The sequence below is a fragment of the Lycium ferocissimum genome, unplaced genomic scaffold (genome assembly GCF_029784015.1).
Source record: "Lycium ferocissimum isolate CSIRO_LF1 unplaced genomic scaffold, AGI_CSIRO_Lferr_CH_V1 ctg25964, whole genome shotgun sequence".
Taxonomy (NCBI): Eukaryota; Viridiplantae; Streptophyta; class Magnoliopsida; order Solanales; family Solanaceae; genus Lycium; species Lycium ferocissimum.
The window spans coordinates 36-12,660 of NW_026722610.1; the positions used below are offsets into that span (position 1 = coordinate 36).

General features: G+C 33.5%; 2 protein-coding genes across 2 annotated transcripts; both read left to right on the plus strand.

The window, feature by feature from the left end:
- The first annotated feature begins 319 nt into the window (after positions 1 to 319).
- Positions 320 to 1,967, plus strand: LOC132043616 (uncharacterized). Its single transcript, XM_059434086.1, has 2 exons — positions 320 to 910; positions 975 to 1,967. Exons 1-2 carry the CDS (start codon positions 320 to 322, stop codon positions 1,965 to 1,967), a joined length of 1,584 nt encoding a protein of 527 aa, XP_059290069.1.
- A 17-nt stretch (positions 1,968 to 1,984) lies between these two features.
- LOC132043617 (uncharacterized) lies at positions 1,985 to 7,198 on the plus strand. The gene is made up of 13 exons (XM_059434087.1): positions 1,985 to 2,213; positions 2,303 to 2,516; positions 2,975 to 3,074; positions 3,181 to 3,234; positions 3,467 to 3,565; positions 3,629 to 3,682; positions 3,772 to 3,914; positions 5,792 to 5,872; positions 5,939 to 6,068; positions 6,142 to 6,261; positions 6,338 to 6,514; positions 6,614 to 6,835; positions 6,902 to 7,198. Exons 1-13 carry the CDS (start codon positions 1,985 to 1,987, stop codon positions 7,196 to 7,198), a joined length of 1,920 nt encoding a protein of 639 aa, XP_059290070.1.
- The last annotated feature ends 5,427 nt before the right edge of the window (positions 7,199 to 12,625 follow it).

Consider the following 12,625-nt stretch of genomic DNA (forward strand, 5'->3'; position numbering starts at 1 on the left):
GAGGAAATTTCGAGGAAGACCAACTTCCTCGGTATTTTCGAGGGAATACCGAGAAACCGGGTCGTCGGAAAAAACCGACGGATATTTCTAATATTTCGACGACATCTTGTAGCCGTTAGAGAGCCGTTGGGAGAGCCGTTGGGGGATTTAAACTATTTCGAGGAAATTTCGAGGAAATGTCGTTTCCCTCGAAATTTCCTCGAAATTTCTCGTATGCCGGAGGATTTCATCTATAAATACAGCCACCCCTCTTCCTCTTCATTCACTCCATTTCTTTTCTTCTTCTCTCCTAGTCTCACGAATTTGATTCCAAAAAAACATGTCTTCTTCAAATTATTTTCGTTCTTGGATGGATCGACCTCATTTGGATCCGGACACGAGATTGCTTACGGAAGAATACAATCAAGGTATAATCGAGTTCATGAGGGTAGCTCGCCAACAACCGGAAGCAGAAACAGGTATGTTAAGATGTCCTTGCTCTAATTGTAAAAATAGAAAAGTTATTAAAGAGTGGGATGTTTGGACTCATCTATTATTGAGTGGGTTTACACGAAGTTACAAAATTTGGTATCATCATGGGGAAACTGATTATGAACTTGGTAGTACTAGCGAACCTCAGCCGGCGGTTAGATTAGAAGAACCAATTAGGGCGGATGTAGATTATGGTGTAGGTACTGAGCAGATGATAAATGATCATTTTAGAGGGGAAGATTTACCCAATGCAGAAGCTAGGAGATTTTATGAAATGTTGGATGCTGGAAAGCAACCATTGTACGAAGGTTGCAGAGATGGTCATTCAGCTTTATCATCTGCTATGAGACTGATGGGCATTAAAACAGATTATAATTTGGCTGAAGACTGTGTGGATGCGATAGCTAATTTTGTTAAAGGTATTCTACCTGAGGATAATGTAGCTCCCAGGTTCATACTACGAGGTTCAAAAACTCGTAGCTGGGGTTGGTTTATCTTATCAGGTAATAGATGTATGCAGCGATAACTGCATGATTTATTGGAGGGCGGATGATCAGCGGACTACATGCAAATTTTGTGGGAAGCCTCGTTATAAAGATACGAGTGGAAGAGTTCCAGTGCCATATAAAAGGATGTGGTATTTGCCTTTGACGGAAAGGTTGCAGAGGTTGTATCTTTCAGAACGCACAGCGAAACGAATGAGATGGCATGCAGAGCATTCAACAGATGGTGAGATTAGACATCCTTCAGATGCAAAAGCTTGGAAACATTTCCAATCAACATATCCCGACTTTGCGTATGAGAGAAGAAATGTCTACCTTGGATTATGTACTGATGGTTTCAGCCCGTATGGGAAGAGTGGAAGACAATATTCTCTATGGCCAGTCATTGTTACACCATACAACTTACCCCCAAACTTGTGCTTGCGACGAGAGTTTTTGTTTCTCTCCATTCTCGTTCCCGGACCAGAGCATCCTAAGAGATCACTTGATGTGTTTCTTCAGCCACTAATATATGAGTTGCAACAACTATGGGCTCAAGGTGCTGAAACATACGATATTTCGTGTAAAGAAAACTTTCAAATGCGGGCAGTACTAATGTGGACAATAAGTGATTTTCCAGCATATGGTATGTTATCTGGATGGACAACGCATGGAAGGCTATCATGTCCATATTGTCAAGATAACACTGATGCTTTCCAACTAAAACACGGAAGGAAAACGTGTTGGTTTGACTGTCACAGGAGATTCCTACCACCTGATCATCCATATCGTAGGAGTAGGAATTTGTTTACGAAGAACAAGAGGGTGTTTGACAGTCCACCTGCGGAAATTAGTGGGAAAGGTTTGAAGACACAACTAAGAGATTTTGGTGCAGAAAGGACGCCAGACGTCGGTGGACATGCGCGTTTTCCGGTAGATGCTGTTGGAAACCTACATAACTGGCACAAAAAAGTATATTCTGGGATCTGCCATACTGGGAGGATCATTTGCTAAGGCATAATTTAGATGTCATGCATATTGAGAAGAACTTTTTTGACAATCTCATGAACACGATCCTTAACGTTCAAGGTAAAACAAAGGATAATTTGAAGTCAAGACTGGATTTAGTTGATATATGTGATCGTTCAGAACTTCATGTTGATGAGAATGGTAGGGCTCCTTTTCCCATATACCGACTTGATGCAGAGGGAAAAAATGCGTTCTTTGATTGGATTTCAAACGATGTGGAGTTTCCAGACGGTTACGCATCTAATTTGCGTAACTGTATCGACAGAAAGGAAGGAAAGTTTATTGGCTTAAAAAGTCACGATTGTCATGTGTTGATGCAGCGCTCCTTCCGTTTGCTTTCAAGGAACTATTACCACGAAATGTTCATGAAGCAATTGCAGGGATAAGTGCTTTCTTCCGCGATTTATGCACGAGATCAGTGACTCTTGAAGGTATTGAAAATCTGAAGACTAACATAGCCGTGATTCAGTGCAACCTTGAGAAGATATTTCCTCCTCATTTTTTGATGTTATGGAGCATCTTGTTATTCACCTGGCAAGAGAATTGGAACTTGGTGGTCTGTACGGTATAGATGGATGTATCTGTATGTTTTATATATGTTCCATTTGAAGAAGATGGTGAAAAATTTAAGTAGGGTGGAAGGTTCTATAGTCGCACAGATGATCAATGAAGAAATTTCAAACTTTGCTGAGTACTACTTTCCAGCAGAAGTTCAGACCAAAAACAGAAGACCTGCTCGGCATGATGATAGAGGCGAACGGGCAACATACCATGTTACGGTTCCTGACATTTTCACAGATGTTGGACGACTTAGCGGAAAATCAAAGGACCGTCGACTTTAACGGAGATTGGATCACGCTCATTTGCAAACATATTTGCTCACCAACTGCGAAGATGTTCTACAATATGAGAGGTAAAAATATTATCTTACAAATTTTATTTTAACAAATTAACATTTATATCTTAATTAATTACATTTTTTGTCTTCACAGGATTTTCATGGCAGAAAAGCGGTTCGAATATAGATACGCTACAGAGGCAGAACTAGAAGAAATGAAGCAAAGAGAATTTGCTGGATGGATGTTTACTTATGTGAGTGCCTTAAACAAATTAAAAAATCATTTATCACATATTTATACTAATTAAAAAATTATTTATCACATATTTATACTAATTCATATATATGTGCTATTAATAGGTGTCTGCTGGTTTGGCCAGAGGTGAAACATTTGACGATTGGATACGCGAGATGGTGGTTGGACCAAACTATGTTGTGAAGTCATATCCGAGATTTTGTACTCGAGGATATGCATTCTAACTGAAAAAAGAACGTTCGCGTACGACCTATGATGCTGGCGTTTGTTCTGCATCGGGAGATGATGTATACTACGGACACATACATGAGATTTTGGAAATCAAGTATTTGGGCATGCTTGGATTGCGCTGTACTGTTTTCTATTGTGATTGGCACGACATCACTCCAGATCGGTGTGAGAACAGATGCATTTGGTGTTACATCAGCAAATTCGAGACGAAAGCTGCAATATTATGATCCTTTCATTCTTGCTTCTCAGGCCGATCAGGTAAGTTATTGGTCATCATGTGTAATAATTTAAACTTGTACTAAAAATTTTTAAATGTTACAGGTTTGTTATATCAAGTACCCCCGGATAAGGAACAGAGATGATCCATGGGTTACTGTTACCAGACTCAACCCGAGAGGCCGAGTTCGGAAGTTCTGAGCTGGAAGACCCACTACAACCAATCACATCCAGTAACTTAAGTGCAGCGAGAAGATGTGGCGAGGGTTGGCCTTGTAGTAATTTCACCGACCCGAGAGGAAGCCGTCGTTCACGCACGGATGAACCAGAGATTGGAGAGTTTCACCAAGATCCAGATTCAGATTCATGATGATGATGAAACGGAATCAGAGTAGTTTTTTTTTTTTTTTTTTTTAATTTCGAGGAAATTTCGAGGGAATTAGGGTTTTCCTTGAAAGAATAACCCTTAACGGTTTAGGGGTTTGATTTAAAACACCTTGTTATATTTCCTCGAAATATTTCGAGGAAATTTCGATTTTTAAAAAGATAATTTTTTTTTGATTTAAAACACCTTGTTTCGTCGAAATACCCTCGAAATATTTCGGGGATATTAAGGTTAAAATTTTTAAAACACATTTTCCTCGAAATTTCGAAATATTTCGAGGAAATTTCGAGGACCTATTTTTCGAAATTTTTGGTAGTTCCTCGAAATTCCCTCACAATATTTCGAGGGAATTTCGGAACAGGGGGTTTTTAAACCGAAAACAACGTTTTGCGGATTGAATAACACGTATATAACCTTCATTAAGTGTCTTAGCCAGATTATAAAGTCAAACTTTAGGGTTTTAACCCGAAAACAATGTTTTGCGGATTGAGACGAAAACCACACAACATAAGATAAACACTTATTGTTTTAATAAACGTTAAAGGGAATACTTACAATTATTTTTGTAATTGTGTTATTTCATTGTTTATGATCATCTATACAAAGAAACCTCATTATTATGAATTACATTTGTATAAGAAATGACATAGAGGAAAAAAATCGATGTTTTCAAAACCCCAAACCCTCTTTCCTCGAAATTTCCTCACAATATTTTTGAGGAACGGTTTGTTATTTGAAAGCAACCGCGTTTTCCCTGACTATTTTTCATTAACCAACTCAAACCCTACCCGCATTTAATACAATAGAATTTATATTGGAGGACCACATTAAAAATTTTGAGAGAAATTTCGACGGACCCTGTTGTCCGTCGGACCCCTCATAAATTAGGTTTTCATTCTTTTCTTCCCCATTTCTCTCTCTCCTCTCTTCCTCTCTCGGCTCTCTTCTTCCTTTCCTCTCTCTTCCTCGCGGCAACTAATCCTGATAATCTCCTCTCTTCTAACCTCTCTCCTCTCCTCTCCTTCCTATCATGTAAGCCTCCTTCCAATCTCTCTTCCTCTCCTCTCTTCATGTAAGTTTTTCTCTTCTATCTTATAGATCTCGAAATTTAGGTTGTTAGGAAGGAAATTCTAGGATTGAATGGATAGTTTAGGATTTGCATGTTTGGATTGTTGGTATATTTTTTTTTTATTTTTTTACTGCTATTTTGTGTTTTTGATTTTTTAAAAACGTTTTTTTTATATTTTAAAATTTTTTTTTTTTTAAAGAGTATTTTTTGATTTTTAAAACGTTTTTTGATTTTTAAAACTATTTTTTTGATTTTTTAAAACGTTTAATCTTTTAAAACTTATTTTTATATTGATTAAAACTTTTTTTTTTTAAAACTTTTTTATATATTAAAACTATTTTTATATATTAAAACTATTTTTTTTATTAAACTATTTTTTATATATTAAAACTATTTTTAATATATTAAAACTATTTTTATTAATTATTAAACTATTTTTAATATATTAAAACTTTTTGTAATTATTAAACAATTTTTAATTATTAAAAATATTTTTTGTATTTATTTTAAACAATTTTTTATATATTTTTAATATTTAAACTTTTTTTTATTATTAAACAATTTTAATATATTAACAAATTAAATAAATAATTGTATATATTAAATAAAATTTATTTATATAAAGGTCTCAAGAAGAACATACCCGCTCTCGACAGCGTCGTGGTCGTGGTGGTTCGGGGAGGCGGCTCCATTTCGGGTTCCGCATCTCCCCCACAGCCTCGAGACATCTCCCTCTCCATTTCCCTCTCATTCTCCTCCCGCTCCCGGTGTGGCACCCACTCCTGCTCCTGCTCCGCTCATCCGGCACTTCGAGAGTTGCGGAGTTTGTTCGACACCAGGGTCGTGACCATCTTCCATATCTCACTCAGTATCCACGTGGACAGGGTCAGACATGGTAATTAAACCTATTTTTTTTTCATTAAAATTTGATTCATTTAAAATAATTAATTCTTTTTATTAGGTTCGACCGATCCGGGAACGGGATCAGCGGATGGATCAACCGTATGATGTACTCGTCCCTCGACAATGGACATCCGACTTTCACCGACTTCCCTCTCGAGAAGCAGCATATGTGGTTTCAACAGTTTGCGGTAAGTATTCTATTTTTTACTTATTTTTTTAATCTTTAATATTAATTTTCTACTAATTGTGTTTTATTTTCAGCAAGAATTCAACTGGAATGCCGATGATACGTTGTTTATCTATTACCACTTCGTCCATAAAGTTATGGACAACTATGGGAAGCAGATGCACTCGTGGAAGAAGAAGTGGGAAATAAACAAGGTTCGTTTTTATTTATGATACAATTTTTTAATTTATTAAAATATTTTTTTATTTATTTAACAATTTTTTTTTAAAGGTTCCAAAGGGGATGGACCCCGACGTCTGGCGGGAGTTGGGTGTGCATTGGAGTAAGAACGAAGTGAGAGCAACTTCTTCCACCAACTCCACCAACCGCAAGAGCGACCGTAAGGGGAAGGGCATGTACGTCCATAACTTGGGTGCTCAATCTTTAGCCAGTCTGGGAGATCGCTTGGTAAGCTTGTCGGTTTTTATTATATTATTTAAGATTCTAATATTTTTTTGTGCATTTCTTTTAATTACTAATGTTTGTTTAATTTATGTTTTTTTCAAGGCGGAAGAAAATGAGGGGGAGCCGGTTGATCATCTCCGCCTAATAAAGACGGCGTATACCAACAAGAAGACCGGCGAGATTGATGATGGTGTTGTGAGGGATGTGGTCACCCTCATCGACAGTCAGATGGAACAGGAAGTGTCTCAGCTTCAAACCGAGGATGACGATTCGACGGGATCGACCGGCTCGCCTCGGGTTCGGATCAACCAAATCGTTGAAGCGGTAAGTTCATTTTTTAAAGTTCAATCCATTTTTTATATTATTTAAATTTGACACTTTCTTTTTCAGTCGGTTCCAAAGAAGAAGGGCCGTTTGTTCGGTTTGGCTCGTCGGTCTCCCTCGGTTCCGTCTGCTTCTGCACCACCACCGTCCTGTGTTGATCAAGAAGTCCTTCTGAGTCAGATGAGGGACAAGGATGCTCGCATATCTGCGTTGGAGTCCATGGTGGCGAGTCAAGAGGCGGGCTGGGAGGCACAGAGGAAGTTGAACGAGCAAATGATGGCGATGATGAGGAGCATGAACCCGAACGCCAACGTGGACTTCCCGACCATGCCAGACCCGGACTTCCAAAACCCCGTAGTTTAATTTCTTTCAAAAACTCTAAATGTTTTCTTTTGATTTGTATGACTTTGAATTTTAAATAATATGTTTTCAATTTAAATTTTAATTTTATATTTTCGAATTTAAATTTTAAAAATATTTTTTTTTTAAAAAAAATTTTTTTAAAAAAAAAAAAATTTCAATATATTCGAGGAACAGCTGTCCTCGGTATATACCGAGGAATTGTTCCTCGGAATATTCCGAGGGCAGTTTCCTCGAAAATTTTCGAGGGCTGATTTCCTCGAAAATTTTCGAGGAAACTGTCCCTCGGAACATTTTCCGACAAAACTGTTTCCTCGAAAACTTTCGTAGGTGTTTTCCTTCGGTATAATCCTCGGTATATACCGAGGGAATTGTTCCTCATATATACCGAGGACCTCTTCGACGAAGGACAGTCCTCTAAATATTCCTCGGAATTATATTTCCTCGAAATTCCGTCACAAAATTTCGAGGAAATTTCGAGGGAAAATGAAATTTCGAGAGATTTTTTCGAGGGACTTTTTCCTCGGTATGTCGTCGGAATACGGTTATTCCGACGACATGCCGAAAAGTCCCGATATCGACGTGTTTTTCTTGTAGTGAGAAGAGAGAGAGAGCAACAAAATCAATTGATTGGTGTTACACAAAGATACGTACGCAAACTAAATATTATTGGAGTGATAAAATTTCAAACATAACGTCATTATTGGGAGGGTGCTAAAAACAACCTAAATATTGAAGTCAAATGCATTAGTGTACCCAATTTCAGTCAAATTTTTAACCAGCCTAAATGGAAAGATGAAAATACCATTTAGTCCTTATGAACAAAACAAAAAAACGGAGGGATATTTACGTTCCTTTTGGAAGTCTACATGTAGAAGAAGGAAGTCTACATATTTTTAGACCTCCAGCGAAGTCTAATTTGTAGACTTGATGTGTAATCTACACCAAAATTTTATCTAATATTTTGTTTTAAAATTGTTTAAAAATAATTATTGTGATAGATTTTAACTAATCATCAATATAATGGATAGTATGAAGTAAATATATTAAAATTTTATATAATGAACAATTTTAAAGAATATATACTAAATTGGTAACCATATGTTAAACAATGTTCATAGTTTAGAAACAAAAGGTTGTAACATGTTATGTCTCTTAGTGGTAGATTTTTAGGGTTAGACTTTAGATTTTGATTTTTTTTTGTTTTATTGACTTAAATGTGTTTATTAATGTTTTGTAGTTTATATTTTGTGTAATTTTGATATTTGATACGATAAATGAGACTTTTTGATTATCAAACAAACTATTTAGGGTTTGAGATTTGTGGTTTAGGGTTTCGTAGATCTACAATAAAGTCTATAAATTTAGAGACGTCGTTTTATCTACATTTTTAAATTTTGTTAACAAAAATATTATTTTAAATTAAATTGAGTTTTAAGAATAAAATGTGAAATCACATACTATAACTATTAAATAAAATAAAAATAAAGTTTGGTAAATTTTATGTTAAAATTATTACAATAATGAATTAACAACAATAATAAAATTATCATTGTAGACATTCAATAAGGTCTACTACACAATAAAACCTACTCTTAATTTTTAATTTTAGTAGACTTAAAAAGTCTACAAACATCTTTTAACCTAGTTACATTTATGTCTCCATATATAAATATTTACACAATCTCTCTAAAAAATAATCCACTCTCTCACTTCTCTCTAAAACTCTCTCCCTTCTCTCTAAAATTCTCTCATTTCTCTCTAAAAATCCTCTCATGTTTTCTCACAAAGTTATGTTGTCATTTTAGGTATTATGATTCATGGTTTTCATATTCTCCTTTAAAAATGTAAAGTTTTAGAGATAGACTTTAAATATGTATTTTTTATGTTATTTATTTCTCACAATATTATCTTTTTTCGTAGTATTCTCATATATGGTTTCATCTCCTCCTCTAAAATGTAAGTGTTAGATCTATAGATTTTAAATGTGTATTTATTTTATGTTATTTATTATCTCACAATATTGCTTTTTCTTTTTTGTAAGGTATTTTATTTCATGATTGAATATGGATTTCATTTTTCATATTTAAATGTATGGAGATTTTTAGATCTATAGTAGACTTTAAATGTAAGTCTTATAGTTCAAAAACCAGACATTTTCTCTTGGAAATTTAATTTGCTGTTAGTCTATTTTATCTTATCTTTTTTCTATTTTCTTATATTTGGTGGTATTTTTCTAGTTTTGTTATCTCCTCCTTTAAAAGATGTACACATATTTTATAGATTTTAAATATTTATTTAGTAATTGCTAATTTCTAAATAAAGTGTTATATTCTACTTTTGCATGTCTAAGGCTTGTTTATTTTCATATTAAACTACATTTTCTAAAGCTTTTAATGCTTTTAAACTTATTTGATATTTTTTAAAATATGTACTTTTTTCAGATTTATATTTTTTCCTATGTTCTTTAAATAATTTTATCTAATTTTGCAGAATTTTTTCCTTGTTGTTAGTCCTTTCCCAAAAATGTAAGATTTTTAATTTTAGATTTTAAATATGTTCTTTATACTTATATTTAAATAAAATTACATATTAAAACTATGATTTAATTTATTACTATTTTATTTTGTGTTTATTTTGAACTTTTTTAGATTTAAACTCATTTCATATTTTAATGTATATATTTTTCATATCTTAAAGAACAAAAAAAATCAAATTTCTAAATGTACACTTTTAGATCTAAAAATTTTCCGTTAGTGTAGTTTTATTGTTTTGAAAAATAAACTTTAAGTAGACTTAATAAAAAGTCTACTAAATTATGATTTATATTTATTCTTATGTTTTCTCATAATTTTATCTTATTTTGCAGGTACTTTTTCCAAGATTTTATTTGAAGCATCAAGATTATGAAAAATCAAACACACTAAAAACAAATATTTAATAAAATGATTTGTAATAATTTTTCATAACAAAATATTCATTTTTAATAATTTTTGATGCATAATTTATAAAAATTGTATTCATTTTTTAGTTGTGTTTCACTTGTATGATATTATTAATTTTTGTTAGTTGGATCCCAATTTTTTCATAAGATATAATCAACCAAACAATTAAAGGTTTGAGGCTTTTGTACCAGACTTGTTTCTGTTTGTTTGTAATTTGCATGCAGTGATTTTATTTAAGTCTTATGTAAATTTCTTTTCATACTTGTTGTGGATCATCATGCAGGTGATCTTTTGTATCAGATATTATCAATATTACGGTCTTATTTTGAAATATTCATCACAAATTCAACAAAAATACAGTAGACTAACCAAGAAGTCTACGTTAAAAGAAGATTAAAACGTAAGTCTGCTCGGCCGAAATCAGCCATGCAATAAACATGTCAAAAGACCTACAAACTCAACATTCATCACATAAGACATCATCCAAAGCAACAATACAACTCATAAGTTCAACACTGACTAAAGACCCACAAATCAAACATAAGTTCAACACATAAGACAACATCCAAAGCAACAATACAAGTCATGAATCACCTCCAACTAGTTGACTCTGCTTGATTAAAGGCATACAGATTTGGGTCTTACATAACTGTTTCAACGTAAAGTTCCGTACTTGTCTATCACTCGTGACATGCATAGGAGGAGTATCCGGATCCATTTTCTTTAAAGTACGTCGGTAAGGAATATGTCAGCTCCACCTTCTCGGTTTTCTTGTCCGGATCATAATCTTCTTGTGCCATTTCAAGAAGTTCACCATGTGTACAACCATCATGCACAAAGAACATTCTCCCTTTTTTCCATTTATCAACCACAAACTCCCACAAAGAGCCTTTCACCACCCATTCTCCATACACAACGGCAAATTACCATTCTCCTGCAAAAAATATACATTTACACAATTAGCGACCAATAATTTTATGTTTGATAAAATTATGTAGACTTCAAAGATGTCTACACATGTTACCAAACTACATACTCAAACCAAAAATTATAGTTTCATAATTATAAAATTTTATCTTTTAAAAATAGTTAAGAACAATTAGTATTAACTAATACACACTTTGAAACAAAAAAAATCTTGAAAATACATTATGAATAATACACAAATTCACTTTTTAATTTATTTATAGATTTTCAACAGTAGACTTTCGTTTCTGTCTACAAAAACATAGACTATTATATAGGTCTACTTTTTGGGTTAGTTTTTGCAATTGCAAAATTCACGGGTTACTATTTTATTTAAAAAAAATGTTGTGATTTACACATTTAGACTTTGTTTTAGTCTACATTTTGAAAATGTTAGTTTTTGCAATTGACCAGAACTCATCCCAAATTTGACTTTGAAAAGTAGACTTTTCATATAGACTTCATGAACCGTCTACATTTTTTTTTTTGAAAAGGTTAGTTTTTGCAATTGACCAAGTTGACTTTCTAAAATGTACAGAAACGTCTACTTGGTAGACTTGTGTAATGTTATATGAACTTCATAATCCGATGGGTTGGTTTTGCATTTGACCAAAATAAAATAGTAGACTTCATATGCGATCTACTTTTTTTTTTTGAGTTAGTAGACTGAATAAGAAATCTACATTTTTTTCCATCCTCTAAACTTTTAAAAAATTTTAGTCAAATACAAAACTAACTTAATCAACGGAGTCAAAGTTTGGGTCAAATGCAAAACTGACCTTCTGTAGACTTTTTAGCAGCCTACATTTGTAGACTCCTTTCGGAAGTCTACTTTGAAAAGTCAAAAGTTCGGTCAAATGCAAAAACTAACCTCTTTACGTAGACTTCTTGGTAAGTTTACATACTATTTTTTTTTGTTATCAAAGGAAAAGTCGTAGACTTCCAAGGAAGTCTATTTTATAGGTTTTTAGCATTTTGGTCAATTGCAAAACTAACTTGTGCGTTGACTTGTAGACCGCAATCGTAAGTCTACATCTTCCCGTAGACATATAAAGCAGTCTACCATCGCGACACAGATCTGAAAAAATGATGAAAACCATGTAAATATTACCTTTTTCCGATGTAAAGCTTGTTTCCACCTTTTCCACCGTCCAAGCTCAAATATGAGCAAAAAGGATCCAACTTTGACCTACTACAACATGAAAAAACTCGAAAATATGAAATTATGTGTTATGAAAATGAAAGTTATGGGAGTTTTTTAGATTGAAATGGAGAGAAATGAAATAAGAGGAAATGAAGATTTTTTGTTTAGAATCACAAAAAGTGGTTAAAATTGAGTTATTGAGCTTTTATGAGCTCAAACATGGTGGTTCAATGGTGGTTGAAAAATTGATGATGATGGCATTGTTGTAAATAAGAAGAAATGTTTAGGGTGTTATAGGTTTTTTATTATTTTCGAAATAATTAAATAATTAAATAATAATGGCAATTTTGTAAATAATTTAAAAACATAAGGATA

Coding starts and splice junctions, on each gene's coding strand:
- LOC132043616 (XM_059434086.1), top strand. CDS start 320: ATGTCTTCTTCAAATTATTTTCGTTCTTGGATGGATCGACCTCATTTG. Junction 911..974: donor GTATTCTACCTGAGGATAAT/GTAGCTCCCAGG, acceptor TTATCTTATCAG/GTAATAGATGTATGCAGCGA.
- LOC132043617 (XM_059434087.1), top strand. CDS start 1,985: ATGCATATTGAGAAGAACTTTTTTGACAATCTCATGAACACGATCCTT. Junction 3,683..3,771: donor GAGATGATCCATGGGTTACT/GTTACCAGACTC, acceptor ACTTAAGTGCAG/CGAGAAGATGTGGCGAGGGT. Junction 3,915..5,791: donor GATGATGAAACGGAATCAGA/GTAGTTTTTTTT, acceptor CGGCACTTCGAG/AGTTGCGGAGTTTGTTCGAC.